This window comes from Grampus griseus (assembly GCF_964374135.1).
Source record: "Grampus griseus genome assembly, chromosome: 11".
Classification (NCBI taxonomy): domain Eukaryota; kingdom Metazoa; phylum Chordata; class Mammalia; order Artiodactyla; family Delphinidae; genus Grampus; species Grampus griseus.
Genome location: NC_139005.1, coordinates 39,861,869 through 39,883,396, shown reverse-complemented (window position 1 = coordinate 39,883,396; position 21,528 = coordinate 39,861,869). Strand labels below are relative to the sequence as shown.

The window sequence follows — 21,528 nt, the reverse complement described above, 5'->3', positions numbered from 1 at the left end:
CATTCCGAATGTAGGGATATCTTTGCGCTTCACAGAGCGTTTTTTTGGTTCGATGCGTATTTTTAGCACTTTAATTCACTCATTCAACAACTACTGAGCACCTGTTATGTGCCAGGAAGTGTTCCAGGCACTGGGCAAATAGCAGTGGGGAAAAAAAGCAGACAGATCCCGGGAAACTCCTGCCCTTGTGCGGCGTACACGGGCTTCTTACGTGACCCCAAAGTTACTTCTTTTGAGATTTGGCTCCCACCAAGTGGTGAAATCGTGAGGCGAGGGGCCCAATTTATTTTAGGAATAAAGATGTGAGATAAATGTTATGTTGTACAGGTAAGGGAATTATAGCCTAAAGCTATTTAATGACTGCTGAACGTCTCAGGGCTAGTAACTTACAGAGCTCCAGGCATACGGGTGCAGAAAGGTCGAGCACCTTCTGTCCAAGGCCCGGGTAAAGGTTTTTCTTTTTTCCTTTATTTATTAACACTTAATCGAGCCTGTGCTCCGTGCTTGGTACTGTGCTAGGTCCTGAAGATACAAAGAAGTCTCACCTGGGTCCAATTCCAAGGCGCTTAGAGTCTAGCAGGGGAGTGGTAGGAAAGCAACCAATACGAAGTAGAAGTCCTAAATTAAAGGTGACAAATGGGAGGAAAGGAAGAGAGAGTCACTCTTGGGGCCGACGTAGAGAGAAACTTCATGTGGGTGTTTTGTTTTTGTTTTTGACAGCGCCCTGTGACGTGGGGGGATCTTAGCTCCCCAACCAGGGATGGAACCCATGCCCCCTGTAGTGGAAGGGTGGAGTCCTAACCGCTGGACCACCAGGGAATTCCAAAACTTCATCTGGTTTTCATTGTAATACCTAGATGGCCTCAAATGAGGGCCTAGTCCTGTTGTTTTCAAACATTATTATTGAGACCTCTAGGCACAGGAGAAGTGGTTCAGAGGTTCCATAAACTTTTATCAGTCACATTTTATTTTTACAGTTTTTTTTTAATTTATTTATTTATTTTTATTTTTGGCTGTGTTGGGTCATCGTTGCTGTGCGTGGGCTTTCTCTAGTTGTGGCGAGCGGGGGCTACTCTTCGTTGCAGTGGCTTCTCTTGTTGTGGAGCAAGGGCTCTACCCCCTCTCTGAACCTCTCCTTGTCTCCAGTGTTCTAAAATGGCAGTGATATGTCTTAGAGAAGCTATTTGTAGTGCTGGGCACTCAGTGCCCCTAACTTCTGGGAAATAATCTTGAATCATCCCACTAGTGATTTCTTCACTTCCATTTTCTTTCTTATTTCTTTTTTGGAACTCCTATAATTCAGATGATGGATCTGCTGGACTGGTCCTTCTCATTTCTTGTTTTTCTCTCCTACTTTTCATCTTTTTTACTTTGTCTTTGGGAGATTTCCTCAAATCTTCCTATTCTTCTACTGAGTTTTTCAATATTTTAAAGACTTTTATTACTCTCACTTTATTTTTGTTCTCCAGCTATTCCTTTTTATAGCATATTATTTTGTTTCAATGTTGCAATAGCTTATCTCTGACACTACTAATGATGGTTTAAGTTTTCTTCTCTTGCATAATCACTGTTTTCTCCAAATTTCTTTTTCTGTGGTTTTGATCTCTTTCATGTTAGATTCTTTGCTTGAAGGTCCTATAATCCCTGGTTGTCTGCTCACATTTAAGGATGGGTTACCAAAATCCCAGTGAGAAGCGTTTGTGCTCTGTGGGTTGAGGTACATGGGTGGGGCTTGTCTCCAAGAGCTTCACTGCAGGGAACCTCTGATGTCACATCTTTAGGACTTCCTTCTTGGGGTGGTCAGCAATCTGGCACAACTAATTCCATTTGCCATATGGTTGCCCCACTTCTGCCTTAGGATTCATCCTTCTCTAGTCTATCAGCAACCACTCATCCATATGCTTAACAGCTTCCTAAAGTATTTTGCTCGTCTCCTCTCCTGTTTCCCTGTCTTTGTGCACTTATGCCTTAAAAAAATCCCTTTGCTATAGTTTTAGTATATTTTTAGTAGAACAAAATTAGATACGTGTGTTCAATCTACCATTTTTACCCAGAAACTTTAAATATATTTTAAATATTTTTAAAACAGTAGTTTAAAAATATATACACTCAAATGTCCTACGTATAAAATTTTTGGGTTTGTCAGAACAAGCTTGTTGATATCGAATGATTTTCTAATACAGAGATATCATGAAGTTGAACTTACAAATGTATTCTAATAAGACATTGCTTTTATCTGGTTTAGATAGTGAGGTTCTACAGAAGGCTTTGCTTGCAAAAGGGGGTTAGCTGCTTTTTTAAAAAAGGTTTAGAAGCATCTCTTCTGGGCTAGTGATCAACTAGTGTGACCCTTGAACTGTGGTGAAGGAGCTGCTACTGGCCTGAACTGCATGGGAGAGGGGCTTGGAGGAGGGAGCATCCCAGCCCCAAGGGTTAAGGGAAGGAAAAAAGAGAAGACTTGCCACCTGAGAAAAGAGAAAGAGTTATTTCCTTATACCCTCCTAACTTCCAGCCCCTTGCACTGTCTGCCCACAATCCCGCCACAGTCTTGGGCATTATAAAACATTGCATTTTTAAAAATCAGCTTTATTGAGGTATAGTTTACACATAATAAAATTCACCAATTTTAAGTGTAGGGTACAGTGAATTTTCACAAATGGTACAGTCATGTAAACACCACCATAATCATGACATAAAACATTTCCTCCCCTCAGAAACGTTCTTTGTTCCCTTTTGCAGTCAGCCGCTTCTCCCTCATCTGGCTCCTGTCACCTACTGATCTGCTTTCTGTCACTATAGTTTTGCATCTCTAGAATTTCGTATGAATGGAGTCATACAGTGTGTGGTAGTTTGTGCCTGCCTTCTTTCACTTGGTATAAAGCTTTTGAGATTATCCATGTTGTTGCATGTATCAGTAGTTCATTCGTTTTTTTTTTTTTTTTTTTTGCGCTACGCGGGCCTCTCACTGTTGTGGCCTCTCCCGTTGCGGAGCACAGGCTCCGGATGCGCAGGCTCAGCGGCCATGGCTCACGGGCCTAGCTGCTCCGTGGCATGTGGGATCTTCCTGGACTGGGGCACAGACCCGTGTCCCCTGCATTGGCAGGCAGACTCTCAACCACTGCGCCACCAGGGAAGCCCCCAGTCTACATTTTATGTGTCTTCTCCTTGGTGACTACCCTAATTTAGGCTTGTGGCATCTTAGTTCCCTGCCCAGGGATTGAACCCACATTCCCTGCATTGGAAGGCAGATTTAACCACTGGACCACCAGGGAAGTACCTATTTGTGATCTAATTATCAGTATGATTATATGTAAAAGAAAGAAGAAGTGGGGAGGGAGAGAAAGGGAGAAAAGGGGAAAGGACCTCAGATTGGGAATCAGAAAAGCAGGTTGAAGTCCTGAGTCTGTACTTCCCAGCTCTGTAACTTTAGATAAGTCTCATAACTCTGAGCCTCAGCTGGCTCTACATGTTTGTAAGGATAAATAAGTTATTTGTAACCTACAACATGCTCTGAAATCATAAGGGATTAAAGGACCATCCAGTGCCAGATGTATAGATAGACAGGTATCCATAAACCAGGGTGAGACTGCCTCAAAGACAGAACTAGGTCTCACTGTTTTTTGTATTTCTAGCATCTAGCCCCATGCCTGGAACATAGAACGTTACCAATAAGTGTTCGTTGAGTAAGTGAGGCAATGAAAGAATTAACTTTGAATAAGTGAATGAATGATAGTATGTAAAAGACAGGTGGGTGTCAGGTGACAAGTTGTTAAGTGGCTATGGCACTGCTAAGAACTGAAGTTACAATGTTTAATTCCTTATCTGTTAAATGTTTCAGTAACATGGAAGAATAATTTGCACATATATGTATTTTTACTTACAGATTCATTAATTCAACAAATGTTTATTAAGTGCCTACTATATACCAGGCAAAGTTCTAGTCCTGGGCATACAGTGATGTCCATTTTAATCATTTGTTTTAGAAAGGCCTCTGGCACTGATGGTTACCTTCAGTGACAGTGTTGGTTAAGCCCTGACCCCTGGTGCAAATTGAAATATATTCCCATTAGTTATTGATTGGCTGTAATTTTTTTTTAATTAAAAGTTCTTTGGGAAAAGAACTTTTTCTAATTGCTGTTTCCTACTTTTAGCTGTTAATATTTAGTTTGGGAGCATAACATTTAATGATTTTTAAAAAGCAACAGGTCAAGTTAATATATATTAGGTGATGGATTAAAAAGCTAGATAATCAAGCAGATAGATGACAGGGAGTCATTCTTCCAATCAACCTCATGATGTCACTGGAGAAAAGGTCAGTTGGAACGTGATGTCTGGCAGTTACAGGGAGCTGTGGCTAGGAAGAGGGTACTCAGAAGCTGCCCTGGAGTCCGTAACCCCCAAGCAGCCAACATCGTGTGTCCAGGCCCCTGTACCAGAGACACTGGACATCTTTGTGACTGACAGAGTGATCCCAAATGGAGAAAGACAAGCCCCTACTGTTGGTGACCCCTGTGTCGGTGAAAGCCATCATCTCAAGAATTGAGGCTGCCCAACTAACTCGGGCTCAGGAGGTAACCCCTTGAGATGAGAGTGTCATCCTTCTGTTGGGGTCTGATGTGGAGGCTAGGGACTGAGCCCAGATTTGGGTAAGATTCCAGCACTGGGCCCTCAGGGGTCCTGGGATCCTCAGCAAGCTGGGTTTGTGGACAGTTTAGTGGAGGGTGAGCTGGAATCAAACTGCCCCCGAGGCAGGGATGGGCCCAGGAAGCAGACAGCCCACAGGGAAGCCCTAGGTTGGCCCTGAGACACATCGTGGTGGGTCCTACCAGGGCAGGAGGAGGGGCCCAGAGTTCCTGATTGGGGTCTGTTCTTGGCAGCCTGTCAGAGTGCCCCAAGCTGAGCCCTAGAAACTCACAGGGAAATGGCCAAAGATTCAAATCACCCTGCACATGAGCCTCTGGTGCATTTTTTTAACGGGAGCCTCTGATCCTGAGAGTTTCTTGGGGCCTCATTTTTCTAGTTTGTTGCCTCTGGATCCTTGTGAGGAGAGATGTCCAGAAGTCCCCAGCAAATTCTGAAATTCTGAAGAAATGTTTGCTGTGGATTTTTAGTATTCTCTCCCTGAGCTGGTCTTAATAATCAAAATGACAGTAATTAGAGCTAACACTTATTTTATGTGCCAGGCGCTGTCCTAAGTGCTTTACAAATACTGGTTCATTTAATCTTTACAAAAACCCTGTGACACAGGTACTATAATTATCTACACTTTACAAATAAGAAAACTGAGGCCCCAAGAAATTAACTGACTTGTCTAAGATCACACTACTAGGACATGGCATCTGGCACCAGAGTTCACACCCCAAAACACTACAGTCTGCTGCCTCCCATATAGGATATTTCTTCCCAGCTCTCAGACATCTTGGACAATGTCAACTGTGTCATCAGCCGCTTCCAGGAAGAATTAGGATATGATTTCAAAAAAAAAGGCAAAATCTCACCAGACAGAGCAAAAGGGCAAGAACAGATTCATCTTGCTGGAGAAAATTACCTCATTCTCCAACGATGCTAAGACTAAAGAGAAGCACTTGTATGAAATTCTCCACTGGCTAGGTGACTGGGGTGAGTTTGCAGGCTGGGTGCAGTCCTGAGGGTGGGTGCCTTCCCCCCCAAGATGCTGGTGCCAGCTCACTCAGCCTCCTCCTTTCCCCTACCCTAGGTCAGCATTTGCTGGGAGGGGAGTGCAGGGTGGTGGGTGCAGAGGGTGCAAAAGACACATCGCAGCGCCTCTCCAGTGAAACATTGTCCCACTCATGTCGTAGCATATCACCTCTATTCCCTAGAGAGGCAAGCATGTCATTGTCCAAAACGTAACAGATTGTGATATTAGGTGCATATGTGATGAAGCCTAAGTCCTGGGTTCATTATTACATCTCATTTTTTAGTAAGATAGAACCTAAGTGCAAACTCACACTGGCTGTTTTATTTTTCCAGCTTTATTGAGATATAACTGACAAACAACATTGTAAATTTAAAGTGTACATGTGATTATTTTATATATAAACATATATATGTATATAGTGAAATGATTATCACAATAACATATCACCTCACATAGTCATCCTTTGTTGTGTGTGTGGTGAGAATATTTAAGATCTACTCTCTTAGCGAATTGCAAATATAGGCATACCTTGGATATTGCAGATTCAGTTCTAGACCACCACAATAAAGTGGATATCATAATAAAGTGAATCATGTGAATGTTTTGGCTTCCTAGTACCTGTAAAAGTTATGTTTATACTCTACTGTAGTCTATTAAGTGTGCAATAGCATTATGTATAAGAAAACAATGAACATTAAATATACTTTATCGCTAAAAAGTGCTAACCATCATCTGACAATGCAGGGTTTGCACAAACTTTCAATTTTTAAAAAATGCAGTATTTGCAAACAACAGTAAAGCAAAGTGCAATAAAATGCGGTATGCCTGTATACAATACAGTATTATTAACTGTAGTCACCATGCTGTACATTAGATATCCAGAACTTATTCATCTTATAATTGAAAATTTGTACCCTTTGACCAACATCTCCCCATTTCTCTCACCTCCCAGCCTCTGATAACCACCAATTTACTCTCTGTTTCTGTGAGTTCAACTTTTTTTAGATTCCACATATAAGTGAGATCGTACAGTATTTGTCTTTCTTTCTCTGTCTGACTTATTTCACTTAGTGTAATACCCTCAGGGTCCATTCATGTTGTTGCAAATGGCAGGATTTCCTTCTGTTTTATGACTTAATAATATAGATCTTCCTTAGCTTATGATGGGGTTAGGTCCCAATAACCCTATCATAAGTTGAAAATACCATAAATTGAAAATGTGTTTAATACACCTAACCTACCAAACATCACAGTTTAGCCTAGCCTACCTTAAATGTGTTCAGAACACTTGCATTAGCCTACAGTTGGGCAAGATCATCTAACACAAAGCCTATTTTATAATAAAGTGTTTAATATCTCATGTAACTTATTGAAGACTATACTGAAAGTATAGTCTTATACTGTATAGTATACTTATATAGTATACAGTCTTATACTGTATAGTATACTTATATAGTATAGACTATACTGAAAGTGAAAAACAGAATGGCTGTATGCATACAGATGGTTGTAAGTGTATCTGTTGTTTACCCCTGTGATTTTGTGGCCACTTAGAGCTGTAGCTTGCTGTTACAGCCTAGCATCATGAGAGAGTATTGTACCATATTTCACTAGCATGGGAAAAGATCAAAATTCAAAGCATGACTTCTACTGAATGTGTGTCACTTTCGCCTCATTGTAAAGTCAATAAATCATAAGTTGAACCATCATAAGTGGGGGACTATCTGTATTTCATTATATATACTACATTTTCTCTATCCATTCATCCACTGACTGACACTTAGGTTTTTTCCATGTCTTGACTGTTGAAAATTATGCTTCAGTGAACATGGGCATGCAGAAATCTCTTGGAGACAGTGATTTTGTTTCCTATGGATATATACCCAGAAGTGGGATTGCTGGACTATATGGTAATTCTATTTTTAATTTTTTTTAGGAACCTCCATACTGGTTTCCAAAATGGTTATACCAATTTACATTCCCACCAACAGTGCACAAGGGTCCCCTTTTCTTCAGGTCCTCACCATTGCTTGTTATCTCGTCTTTTATACATAATAGCCATCCTAACAGGTCTGAGGTACTATCTCGTTGTGGCTTTGATTTGCATTTCCCTGATAATTAGTGATGTTGAACACCTTTTCATATACCTGTTGGCCATTTGTATATCTTCTTTAGAAAAATGTCTATTCATATCCTTTGCCCATCTTTTAATCGGATTATTTGTTTTTTTGCTATTAAGTTGTGTGAGTTCCTTATAGATTTTGGATATTAACTCCTTATTAAATACATGGTTTGCATGTACTTTCTCCCGTTCTGTAGGTTGAGGCTTTTCACTTTGATAATCATTTCTTTTTTTTTTTTTTTGATAATCATTTCTTTTACTGTGCAGAAACTTTTAAATTTGATGTAGTTCCACTTATTTATTTTTGCTTTTGTTGCCTTTGCTTTTGATGTCATACCCAAAAAAAATCATTGCCAAGACCAATATCAAGAAGCTTTTCCCCTATGTTTTCTTTTAGGAGTTTTATGGTTTCTGGGCTTGTATTTAAGTTTTTAATTAATTTAGAGTTATTTTTTGTGAGTGGTATAAGATAGGAGTCCAATTTCGTGGGGTTTTTTTTTTTTTTTTTTTTTGCAGTACGCGGGCCTCTCACTGTCGTGGCCTCTCCCGTTGCGGAGCACAGGCTCAGCGGCCATGGCTCACGGGCCTAGCCACTCTGCGGCATGTGGGATCTTCCTGGACCGGGGCACGAACCCGTGTCCCCTGCATCAGCAGGCGGACTCTCAACCACTGTGCCACCAGGGAAGCCCCAATTTCATTTTTTTGCATGTAAATGTACATGTTTACCAGCACCACTTATTGAAGAGATTATCCTTTCCCCATTGAGTGTTCTTGGGTCCCTTGTCAAATATTAGCTGACCGTATATGCATGGGTTTATTTCTGAGCTCTTGATTCTGGCCCATTTATCTATGTGTCTGTTTATATGCCCGTGCCATAGTGTTTTGTTTACTATAGCTTTGTAATATAGCTTAAAATCAGGTAGTGTGATGCCTCCAGCCTTGTTTTTCTTTCTCAAGAATGCTTTGGCTATTTGGGGTCTTTTGTGGTTCCGTATGAATTTCAGGATTGTTCTTCCTAGTTCTGTGGAAAATGCCATTGAGATTTTGATAGGGATTGCACTGAATCTATGGATGACTTTGGGTAGTATAGACATTTTAACAATATTAATTCTTCTGATCCATGAACATGGGTTATCTTTCCATTTACACGTGTCTTCTTTAATTTCTTTCATTCATGTCTTATGGTTTTCACTGTAGAGATCCTTCACCTCCTTTGTTAAATGTATTCCTAAGTATTTTATTGTTTTGATGCTATTGTAAATGGGATTGTTTTCTTTATTTCTTTTTTGGATAGTTAATTGTTAGTGTGTAGAAATGCAACTGACTTTTTTTTGTTTGTTTGTTTGTTTTTTTTGTTTTGTTGCGGTACGGTACGCGGGCCTCTCACTGTTGTGGCCTCTCCCGCTGCAGAGCACAGGCTCCGGACGCGCAGGCTCAGCGGCCATGGCTCACAGGCCCAGCCGCTCCGCGGCATGTGGGATCTTCCCGGACCGGGGCACGAACCTGTGTCCCCTGCATCGGCAGGCAGACTCTCAACCACTGCGCCACCAGGGAAGCCCGCAACTGACTTTTATATGTTGATTTTGGATCCTGTAACTTTATTGAATTTGTTTATTAGTTCTAATTGTTTTTTGTGGAGCACACTAGCTATTTTATAGAGGGACTCAAGGGTGATATTCAAAGTACTGAATGGATACTGAGCCAAACAGCACTGGTGCCAGCTGTAAGCAACTGGTATAGCCATTTGGGTGTGGACCAGCTGCATGCAGCCCTGGAGCCAGATGCTACCCCCGTTAAGATCAGAGTTATCCGATCAGGAGACCTCAGTCTGGTGTGAGGTATGGTGGATGCTGCAGTGTTGGAGGAAGATGGTATAGGGATATGCCCTACCCCTACTCACATTGCCCTGCCCCTGAGGAGCTCTCGGTTCAGTGGTCCTTCAGCTGCCCCCAAGAACTAAGCAGGGCTGTTGACTGCAGTTAATTCATTTAATTGTCCAGATATTGGACTAGGCAGTGAGGATAGAGCAATAACAAGATAGGCGCATTGCTGGCTTTGTAGTACAACAGTGCTGTTTTATGTCTATGCATATTTTCTACATGGCAGGTCTCATGTTAATCATTTCACTTGTATTATCTCATTTAATCCATAGCCAACCCTTTTTTGGCAAGGATACTAAGGCTAGGGAAATAAGTGACTTGCTCAACATCATACAGCTAATAAGAGGTTAAACCAATCCAACCTCAAAGCCTGCTGGTGTAACCCCTATCCTATAGGGCTATTTGGGGCTCCCTAGAGGACAGACTATTCTCAGCCTGCATCTCCCACTCTCTCTCCAGGTGACAGTCTGACCTATGAGATCAGGAACAGGAAGAGTGAGGAGGAAGAGGAAGCCCTGGATGAATGGATTGAGGTGATGGAGAAGGGGTTACCTCTCTCCCTCATCGCCACCAAAGGAGGCATCGAGTCTCTCATTTCCCTCTGCTCCACTCTCATTGAAGGACAAAGGAAAGGGGCACAAAGTAGGTTCCAGGAGCACCTGGCAGGGGAGCTGGGTGGGGCAGATGCCATCTCAAGGAAAGAAGTCACACACCAGGGTCTATGGGAGTCTTTCTGATTCTCCTCCATAACAAAAGCTTTAGCTGAGATGGATGGTCAGTGGTAAGAGGTTGGGGTGGTGGACCCAAGCTGAGAAGTGAGCAGTTCTAGGCTGTCCCTCAGGGCTGAAGGAAGGTGTGATGTGGAGACAGGTCCTCGTTGGTGGTCCCTGGAGCTGTGGCCTCGTGCAGGTTCTGGGGAACAAGGCTGGAAGGTCAGAAAGGGTGGAGTTTATAGCTAGAGCTAGAGGAACATCCTTTCCTTAAACCAAACCCAGATGCAGAGCCAAGCAGTCTGGTGAGACTCAGCTGGAGGCCCTTCTAGAACCTTCTCGATTGTGGCTACTCCAGAAGTAGCCAGTCAGCAACATGGCTCAACCTTGAAATGTCACTTCTCTCAGCACTAGAATGGGCCCGGATTATCTAACTGCCACATTTTGTAGATGAGAACATTGAAGCTCAGAGGAGAGAAGGATCCACAAGGAAAGCCTGTGGCAAAACTAGGCCCCACGCATAGGTTTTCTGGCTTCTTAATCTTACTCGAGAGCATGGGCTTCGGAGTCAGACAAACCTGAGTTTGAATCCCAATTTCTAGCTGTGTGACTTTGGGCAAGTTACTTCCTCTCTCTGAACCTCACTTTCCTCATATGCAAAGTGAGGAGAGCATTGTCTTCCTTACAGGTTTGCACGTGGTGTGAGGCATCTGGCACTGTGCTCAGAACACACACTCAGGGCTTAATAAACAAGAGCTGACATTATCATTTTACCATTGATTTTCATGGCCAGGTTCCTTACCAGTTAAGCAAGGTCGATAGCTGGGGGAGGGAGGAAGCAAGGAAAGGTGGAGGAGAAGGAGACAATGTCTCCTACTATCCTTGTCATATTATGTCTTGAAATATAGTTATTTGTTTACTTGATTTATTTCCTTGCTAGGTTATACATTTCTGGAGGGCAAAGGCTGTGTCTTATTCATTTTTTTAGGGATTAGGTATTGAGCACTTTCTAGGTACCTGGTACAGTGCTTGGTACTAAACATGCATAATCTACTTACGTCCCATGAAGTAAATGCTATGATTATCCCCATTTTTCAGAAATAGAGGTGCTGAGAAGTTAGGAAACTTGCCTGAGGCAAGTGGTAGGGATGGGATTCAAGCCCGAGTTATCTGACTCTAGAATCCATGCTCTGAACCATTAGAGCATATGGCCTCTCTGACAGTATTAGCTAAATGCTGGCTTGATTTCAGTGTCATTTAATTTCCATATTGCCTTTAGCCCCTCATCCAAAGTTAGCCAGTGTTTTGTCTGCCAGTGATGTTCACTGAATGAGAAATGAATGGATGCTCCAAGATAATCCCTCCAGCAGCTCTACACCTAGTAGATCCAAGGGGATACAGCTATGACCATGGACCATCCCTGAGGAGCTGAAGTCTGCATATGAATGGGTTTGAACACAAAGTGCACAATCGGTGTTTATGTACATTTTCCTGCTTTCATCAAAGTATCATAGGAGTTCATGACCCCCAAAATGGAAAAAGACATTAGTCATTATAAAAGAATATAAACCACTGCAGGACCACGTGATAAATTCTCTACAAACACAGTCCAGTGGTAACAGGAAAGGGAAATACAACTTCCCAGGTGATCTAGAGTCTAAGTGCCAGGTGGGCTTCCAGAATTTAGATAGTTGGCAATAGGTAGCCAAACAGAGATATTGAGACTGGGAAGTAGCGTGATTAGAAAAATCACTCTACTCCAGGGAAATATGGAGGATCAGCAGTGTGTTGAATTGGGTTGAACTGGATCGAATTGGTCCAGACCCCTCTGGGTCCTGCAGGTGCTGTGGAGCTGACAGACCCTGACAGGTAAGCTCTGAGCCCAGCAGAGATCTCTCCTGACAATATCTCCCCTGGCCTCATATAATGCCCCAGCTCCTTATTGCCAAAGCCCTAAGAAGGTTGGATGGGAATTTGGCCAAGCAGGGTGTGGAGAATCAGTATAATCCTTGGATCCATGGGAGTTTATTGCCTTTGTTCTCTCCACCTCTCCTAGTGTCCAAACACACCTTCTGGCAGGGCTGGCGGGAACAAAGCCCACAAAAAGTGACATCCTGCCCTCAGCCACTGAGCCCAGAGCAGATGCTCCAGGACAAGCACACTACCTGCATAAGGGTCTCCGAGGTGAAGTCCATGCTGCAGGAACTCCTGGACTCCACGATGTTCAACCAGGGGGAGGTTCGGGCCATCAGGTACATGTCTGCTGTGGTCGAGAACCTCAACAAGGCCTTGATGCTCCAGCACAAGGAGAACAGAAGCCTGGAGGCCAAATACAGGCACCTGAAAATAGAGATGACCAAAGAACTCAGCAGCCAGAGGCTGTATTTCCAGAAGTCCCTCCAAGTCCTCAAGAGTAAGAGAGATGCCCTACTAAAGCAGGTAGAAATTCTAGGGGGAAAGTACCATGACCTTCTCCTGAGGAAGCGTGCCTTAGAGTTCCAGCTGAACAAGGCTTAGTCTGCTAGAGGTCAAGCAGAATACTCAGTCAAGATCTTGGTTGACTCGCCAGCCCCTGCCAAGAAAGAGGCCCTCCGAAAGAAAGAAACAGTCATAGAGGAAACCCAACAGGAGCCCAAGAAGGAGGAGCAGTTTTCACCACTCTCCCCAAGTCGCCTGGCCATGACCTGGGAGAGTAGCGCTAGGCCTTCCACATGTCAACCACTTTCCACCATGACTGTGCATTCAAGGACTGCAGATGTGTACAGCAGCAAGGACACTGAAAATCTTCAGCCTGTGTTGCCATCCTCCGTGGATCACAAGTTTCCTAAGAAATGGGAAAGACCGTCAGCAGAAAGCCCAGGCCACAAAGTCAAAGACCAGAAGGACTTCTTCCAGGAAGTGACCCAGGAGAAGGAAGGACTCCAGATGAAGTCCCATTTTCAGAAGCAGCTGTCCCCAGAGAGCTCTAGGAAGGTGGCCTTGGAGAGCAAGGCAGAGCACTGGGAAGAGGAACTCAGCTGGGAGAGGCGAAGGCAGCAGTGGCTGGAGGAGGAGATGTGGCTGCAGTGGCAAGAGAAGTGGGCCCTGCTGGAGCGGGACACCGGGAGAAGCAGCGGCAGTGGGAGCAGGGGGAAGCAGCAAGGGGGTGGCAGCGGAGATTGGCCCAGGAGCAAGGGGGCCCATGGAGGGGGCCGGAGCGGACAGGAGAGGACGTGGAGAGAATGGGCTTCATGCCCACCAGTCGATGGAGGGACTTGGAGGAGGCATCACTGGCACCTCCCTCAAGCCAGGCCCAATCTGCTCACCAAGGCAGGAGGCCACACTTGCCCAGGTCCCCTAAGACCCAGCAGCCTGCCCCTGGAAACCAGAGGACCATGAGTTCAGCCGAGTTTACTCAGAAACCACGGGCCCGCGGTGTTCCCACGAAGCCCAAGAAGACGGCCTCCCTTCCTGTCACGGGGACATCCCTCCGAGAAGTGGCCCAGCCCCCTTTGCATACATCCCCAGTAACTCTGAAGGGGAAGGTATACCACGTGGACGTGGAGGCCCAGAGGAAGAACCTGCAGCTCCTGACTGAGGAGGATCAGCTGGGGCTGCCCCACTACCTGCGCAACAAGGTGCGGGAGCTCACCACCACCGCCGTGGAGCTGAACGCGCTCAAGCTGTGGTGCCTGTGCCATAAGTACATCCTCTACAGACATTTCCAGAGCCTCCGGTAGGTCCTCCCTGGCACCCACCGGCACCCACCCACACCGCTGCAATATATGGGCAGAGCCAGAACCCAGTGAGAAAGGAGGAGCATGGGGCAAGTGGGATGGGGAGAATCACCCCAGGCCTGGACAAGGTCCCCCTGAGGGAGGGTACCTGCGAAGGACACCTGACCTCGGAGCCTTGGGCAGCCCTGAAGGTGTGGGAGGTCAAACACTTACACACTGCTCTCCCTCTAGTGAGCTTTCCTGCAAGCCTTTCTTCCTGTCTTCCTACTGCCCTGTCTGTAACCCGCCTAACACGCTCCCCCATTTGCCTTACTTTTATTCCTGTTTCCAGCCCAGCCCGAGCCTCCTCACCTGACACCACCTCCTGCTTCTCTGCTCCCTGTTTTCCCCAGCTCTCACAGACACAGAGTCATCTCTGGTTAACAGAGAGTTGGGGGCAGGAGGAGTCTCCTTCACCCACTAAATCACTTCCCTCTCTTCCCAGACAAGAAGTGATCAACCACGTACAAGTTGTGCGAGAAGCTGGGGCTGCCTACAAGGCCCAGAACCTCTACCTCTTCCTGGAAAACGTCGACCGCCTGCAGAACCTCCAGCTTCAGGCCTGGACAGACAAGCAGAGGGACCTGGAGGAGAAGCGCCGAGAGTGCCTGAGCAGCATGATGACCATGTTCCCCAAGGTGGGCCTCCCACCCGGCGACCTTCTCAGGGGTCAGCACAGCCGGCAGGGATGGGACCAGGGTGGAGCCATGGGGCTGTGGGGTGTACCTGGGCACGGGAGAGCAGTTGGGAAGTAAGAGAGCAGATTAAAGCCTCTGAACCAGGAAGAGGGGAAGGCAGGAGACAGCCTGAGCGTAAGGAAGGCCAGTTTTCCAATCTCCATATAGGGGGAGAGCAAGAGAGGGAGGAACCCTCCAAAGGAGCTGGACAAGAAAGCTTCTTCTGGAGGGGAGGTAGTTGGAGCCTGCAGTCCCGACTCTGTGCTCAGATTCTCCCTCCCCTGTGGGTCTCCCTGTCCTGCTCTTGTCTGATCTGCTTGCTCTCCAGGCTTGGTCACAGCTGTCTTCTTCACTCTCGTGCTGGCGACTCCCTTTGCTTCTCTCTGGGGACAGCTCCCCTGCTTTCTCTCTCTTTTTTTTTTTTTTTTTTGCGGTACGCGGGCCTCTCACTGTTGTGGCCTCTCCCACTGCGGAGCACAGGCTCCGGATGCACAGGCTCAGCGGCCATGGCTCACGGGCCCAGCCGCTCTGCGGCATGTGGGATCTTCCCAGACCGGGGCACGAACCTGTGTCCCCTGCATTGGCAGGCAGACTCTCAACCACTGCGCCACCAGGGAAGCCCTTTTTTTTTTTAATGTGCTTTGTTTTTGTTGTTACGAGGTAGAACTTTTTTTTTTTTTTTTTTTTGGCTGCATTGGGTCTTCGTTACTGTGCACTCAGGCTTTCTCTAGTTGCAGCGAGCGGCGGCTGCTCTTCGTTGCAGTGCATGGGCTTCTCATTGCGGTGGCTTCTCTTGTTGTGGAGCATGGGCTCTAGGTGCGTGGGCTTCAGTAGTTGTAGCTCGTGGGCTCTAGAGCACAGGCTCAGGAGTTGTGCACGGGCTTAGCTGCTCTGCGGCATGTGGGATCTTCTGGGACCAGGGCTCAAACCTGTGTCCCCTGCATTGGCAGGCAGATTCTTTGATGTGGACCATTTTTAAAGTCTTTATTAAATTTGTTAAAATATTGCTTCTGTTCTGTGTTTTGGTTTTTTTGGCTGCAAGGCATGTGGGATCTTAGCTCCCTGACCAGGGATCGAACCTACATCCCCTGCATTGGAAGGTGAAGTCTTAACCACTGGATCACCAGGGAAGTCCCCAGCAGCCAGATTCTTAACCATTGCACCACGAGGGAAGTCCCTACCCTTAACTTTTAAAAAAAATTTTTATTTTATTTTTTAATTTTTGGCTGCATTGGGTCTTCGTTGCTGCGTGCGGGCTTTCTCTAGTTGTGGCGAGCGGGGTCTACTCTTCATTGCAGTGCGCGGGCTTCTTATTGCAGTGGCTTCTCTTGTTATGGAGCATGGGCTCTAGGCACGTGGACTTGAGTAGTTGTGGTGCATTGGCTTAGTTGCTCTGCGGCATGTGGGATCTTCCCAGACCAGGGCTTGAACCTGTGTCTCCTGCATTGGCAGGTGGATTCTTAACCACTGCACCACCAGGGAAGCCCCCCTACCCTTGACTCTTAATTGACAGTTTGCCTGGATACAGAAGTCTAGGTTAGAATTCATTTTCCCTCACAATTTTGAAGGCACTGCTCATTCATTGCCTTCTAGGTTTTGGTGTTGCTGTTGAGAGTCCAAAGTCATTCGGAGTCTTAATCCGTTGGGTTTGACCTATTTTTATTCTCTAAGGTCTGCCTTCAGTTTCCTCTACTCTTTCCCCTGCTACCAGGGTCAGAAAAGCAGCGAGTGCTGACATGGTCCACAGGAGGCTAGCTGATGGCTTGGAGGGATTGCAGAATCCCGCAGCAGTGACTCAGAATCTGCTGAGATCTCCTCTAGGGCTGGGCCAGGAGGTTACCCCACTGAGTCCTGAGCAGCCACGGCCAGAGTCTGGGGGAAGGAGTGTCCTGAGGGATTCAGTGTAAGTGCCGGCATAAGGCAGCTGGAAGAGCCTTGGCCATGGGGATGTCTCCCAATTCAGTTTCCTGTCACCTTATATTAGTCCTGATCACCTGCTGTAGGTGTCTTGACTTGCTAAATTGGTTTTGAGGTTGAGAAGGAAAGGGACCATATATATAATAATTCTTTAGATGGCTGTGAGGGTTCCTCCAGCTCCTTCCCCAGGGCCAGGGCAGAGGCTGAATGACAAGACATGGAGAGCATTCCTGACACAACCTGGCCCGGTAACACGAGTCTCTCACAGTTCCAGCTGCTCTGACTTCCTTTAGTTTTTTCCTTGCTGTTTTGCCCATTGTCCAGATTCTCCACAACAAAGGAGAAAACAGGAACTAAACCAGCAAAGAACAATTCAAGGAATTTCTGGGAAATGCAATACCCTGAGGTCCCAGGCATACCTAATTGGAGGCATTCCCTGGGCCTCACCCTTTCTGCTCTGCCCCAAGTCAGGCAATGCCTCCTCTGGCACTAGAGAGAGGATGAATTCGTTTCTCTCTGATGCCTCTCTGCTGGTTCCTCTTAGCTCCAGCAGGAGTGGAACATTAACCTGAACACCCCTGTGGTCACCTCCCCAAAGTCAAGGAAAAGCAAGCCTCCTCCATCCTTACTGCGGAACATCCATTCCAGCAGCCCCTCCTGCAAGTGACACCTGGAGCTCTTTATGACCAAGCACCAGCAATGTGTGCCCCTGCGGATGGTCCAGTAGGTGCATGGAAGCCAGGGGCAGCTGGCTAGGTGGGTGAGGGAGGCAGGGAGCAGGGGTGACCAGACTTGCGGGGTGCGGGGGGGTGGTGGCTGGCAGCTCAGTGAAGGCACAGACAGGCAAAGCTCACCCCATGAGTTGCAAGGAACCTAGCTTCTCAGCAGCCTGCCCAGCTCTGGCCATTGGCCCAGATGGGGGTATGTGTGTATGTGGTGTGTGGGCTTCATGGCACAGCCTGACCAAGTATGTTTCAAACTATGCAACTGAAAGACTCCTGGGACTCACAGCTGAGAACTTACAACCATTTCCACCCTGAGCATTGGTCTGGCACCTGCCTCTGGTCCATCCATGTAAATCAACCTGATCCTTCCCACCACGTGACCCCTGGGCTCAAAGACAGACACCATGAGTCTCTGGGCAGCCAAGAAGAGACACATACACACCCCCCTGGTGTGGCCAGTTCAGGGCTTCAGGCCCAGGGCATGTGCCTGGAGGAACAGGGGCTGTCTCGGCAGCCTCTTCCAGTAGCTCCTCAGCTAGAGGAGACCCAAGGAGGTGAGATTTAGAGTTGGGAAGGGAAGAGATGTGGCAAGGAAGGCAGTGACAGCTATTTGAGAAGGGAAGAAAACCCTGCAGAGCTTGTTGCTTCCCAGTCCCTCCCTTTCTGTAAAGACCTCCTCATCTCTTCTTACACTTTCAACCTTCACACCCCAGCCAACAGGGGAACCAGCTGGAGGCCATCTGGAAGACTGATGTGGCCTCCTCCAGTCACCCAGTAGAAAAGAAGACCCCCACCAGCCTGTCCTGGGACCAGCTAGGGGGGTACCCAGATATTCCCCGGCTGTTGGCATTGGATGTGCATTCCTCCTACCACAAAAGCTTGATGTCCCTCAAGGCCTGGTAAGATGCAAGGCTGGACGGTTAATCTGGATTCAGGGAGATCTGCCCACCAAGGGTACACACTTCTGTGTCCAACCGCCCAACAGCTATCTTTCCAAACATTAATAATAACCTCATTTACTGTACCACATCAGACAGAGAGATGCTTACCTGCCTCATTGGCCATGAGCTTGGGTCCCCACGCCAGCACCATTCTAGTTCTCTCAAAGGACTCCACACGGCGTCTCAGAAGATCACGACAGAAGTCATTCCTTCCCACTTGCTTCCTGGGCTGCACGTGAATTGCTCAAGAGGTGTTTCTTGCCCTAGGCCTGGGGGTTATTCTCAAGGAGAGCCAGGTGCAGGTATGGAGAGATGAGAGAGACCAAAAATCTCAGGATAAACTGGGCCCATCTTTGGCATTGTCATTTCCTTATTGCCTTCAAGAACTGCCCCTGGGAAGAGCAGCTGAGGGGAGGCGGGCAGGACTCAGTGGGCCAACAAGGGGCTTTTCTGGTTAGGAAGGTTCAACTCTGCCTCTCTTGGCTTGAAGATGTCAATATTGAAGACTCAAGGCTGTTTCAAGGAGCCTTTCTAGATTACTAACCCCAGCTGCCTCCTGTGGCCCTGCCCCTGCCCCAGTTAAAGATCTTTGACAGGGATGGGAATTTCCTGGCAGTCTAGTGGTTAGGACTCGGTGCTTTCACTGCCAGGGCCCAGGTTGGATCCCTGGTTGGGGAACAATCAATAATATCTTTGACAGGGAGAGGGTACTGATGCCTGCCAGTGTAGACCTAACCAGAACCAAGGCTGCAAGATGCTGCTGCCGCCCTCATCCTCTCAACAGGAACTTAGGGAAGACGGGGTGGCACGGCAACATCAAAGGAGGCTGGTCCTTGGCTGTGATTCCGCTCTGAAGTGGGCCTGAGAGTCCCAGCTGGACATCAACATTATAGCCCACCTAGTACATAGATACCTGGTTTTCAGTTCCTGAAGAGTTTCCAAGTGTGTGTGTGTGTGTTGTTGTTGTTGTTGTTAGTTGATTTGGATACAGCAAACAGAACTGAGAATAACCAAAAACAACACTGGCAGAATTTAGTAACCCAGAAATCAACTGGGGCCGCACCTGCTGAGGTTTGGCTAAACTTGCCCCTGACTCTAGCACCCCCATAGTGGTATCTCTCCTCTCTGAGCGCCTTCTCTCCCTCTGCATCCCTGCCAGTGCCTGGGCTCTGCTCGTCATCTGTTTCAACCTGAGGCACCAACCCCGCACACGTGAATATGTGCACATAAGTATCAAGTATACACGCTCCACTTGACCCCAAGCATTTCACAATCTTTATAACTTCCCGAAAATTTAGCGGGGTGATAGGGAAAGGGACTCACAGTGAACAGTACCAAAGAGCAGCCTCCTTTCTTCCCCTCTCTCTTTGGTTTAACATGCAAAATTCAAAAACTCTTTCCCGTCTCTCATGCAGAGCTGTCCCACCTACACCCATGCTGCCACTGGGATCTCAGCTTCAGACTTAAGCACTAATCAAAATATTGTTCCCAGCAAAGACAGTTTCTCCTTTCCAGGGGAATTTAGGTGAATACAATTTTCTTCCCCTTTTTCAAACTCTACAGCAGTTTTTTCAGTTTATCACACTACCAGGTGTAGAGACCAAGCCCTGCTGTTTCTGTTTTCTTTATCCACATGCCAGGTTGGTAACACCTACCTGTGTGTCAAGCTGGTCCTCGAGATTTTAGTGTGGGTGCTGCCTCCATCGTCTTGGGATCTTGCTGCTGTGGCATGAGAATCTGCCGCTGCCCAGGCTACTGCTGCCCTAGCGTGGTGGTCGTGCTGCTTTCTTTGTGCATTCTCCGTGCGTGTCCACCTCTGGAGACACACTGCTTCCACTCCCAAAAGTGCACCCTCTCTTTGGCCGCCTGCCCCTGGCCCACCTCAAATCTGCAGGCCCACCTGTTGTGTGGGTCCAGGTCACTCATCTCTTCACTATCCTGCTGACCTGACCAGCTCCCATGGCCAAGTTGTCCAGTTCACAGCACCAGCTAGCTTCATAACTAGGGCCAGCCTCGCACCGACTGTCCCATTCTCCTGGTCTGCCTGACGTTAGCAACCTGTCTCATCAAACGCCCGCCGGGGTGTCCTCTCAGCATGTGGGGAAGGGCTATTAATCTTCCCTCTGTGATTTGGGACCGTGTCCTTCAAAAACCAGCAGACGCCCTTCTCCAAGATCTTTTTTCTGCTTTGTCTTACAGGTGTCTCCCCTGGGCTGTCTGTCTGACAGGTAAGATAGCTATGTGCCTGTACACACCGAGCGCTGTCTGCAGTTGGAGAAGTATCTTAACCTCGACTCTAACTGCCCTGCCCTCCCTTGCTCAGAGCCGATTTCTGCACAAAGTACACGATGGTTCACACGTGTGTGCTGAGATGCAGTGATTATGGATTCACAGACTTCCAAGGTGGTGCCGACAGAAGAGAGAGCTTATAACTTGGTTTCTGGGAAGGAACCAAGATGGGGGTGGAGAGGAAGAAATGTGGATGGGTAGGAAGGAGCAGGAAAGAGTGAGGGGAGGGAGGAGGGAGTATTCTGTAACGTGAAACGGGAGGAAGAGTCACAAGAAAAGAAGCAGAGCCCCTGGGATGTGGCAGAAATGTTGTGTTAAGCAGTTCCACATCTGGGTCAGTCTGGGCCCAGCCCTGGACTGGTCTCCCAGAGACGACCAGGGAAGCTCTCGGGTAGGCTGGGTGGGTACTCACATCTCAGGGCCTTGTTTCATCTGTTTCCCAACCGGTAACTGTACTAACTGTTTCAGTGCCTCAGTGACCCAAAGAAAGGAAGGCCAGGAACACCCAGAGGAGCCAGCTGAGCTTGTTTGTAAAAAGTCAAACGAGTCCTTCCCCGGAACCCTAAAAAGCCAGAAGGATCGAGACAATTGCAGTCCTTGCTCCATGCCTTAGCCAGTGATTCTCAAAGTTGTTCCAAATGCAGATTCCCAGCTGGTGTTTTTAAACAAACACTCTGGGTACTGCTAAGTAATCCTAGAACTTTGAGAAACACTACTTTTCTCCTTCAGTCCCCAAACTGTACATTTTTAATAAAATAGAGATGTGTTTATTTTTAAAATTTTCTGCCTCATTGCTAAAACCCACACCTCCTCAACTCACTCATTTTTGAAACCAGATGCATGACCACCTGGC

General features: G+C 46.9%; 1 protein-coding gene across 1 annotated transcript; it reads left to right on the top strand.

Annotated features, from left to right (window-relative positions):
- Positions 1-4,475: 4,475 nt before the first annotated feature.
- Positions 4,476-21,288, top strand: FAM186B (family with sequence similarity 186 member B; the record flags this gene model as incomplete). Its single annotated transcript, XM_082665162.1, is given in 12 exon segments — positions 4,476-4,571; positions 5,393-5,476; positions 5,478-5,619; positions 10,121-10,303; positions 12,428-12,885; positions 12,889-13,465; positions 13,468-14,086; positions 14,572-14,764; positions 17,265-17,384; positions 17,388-17,443; positions 18,159-18,344; positions 21,144-21,288. Coding segments are annotated over 12 exon segments (2,859 nt in total).
- Positions 21,289-21,528: the final 240 nt, after the last annotated feature.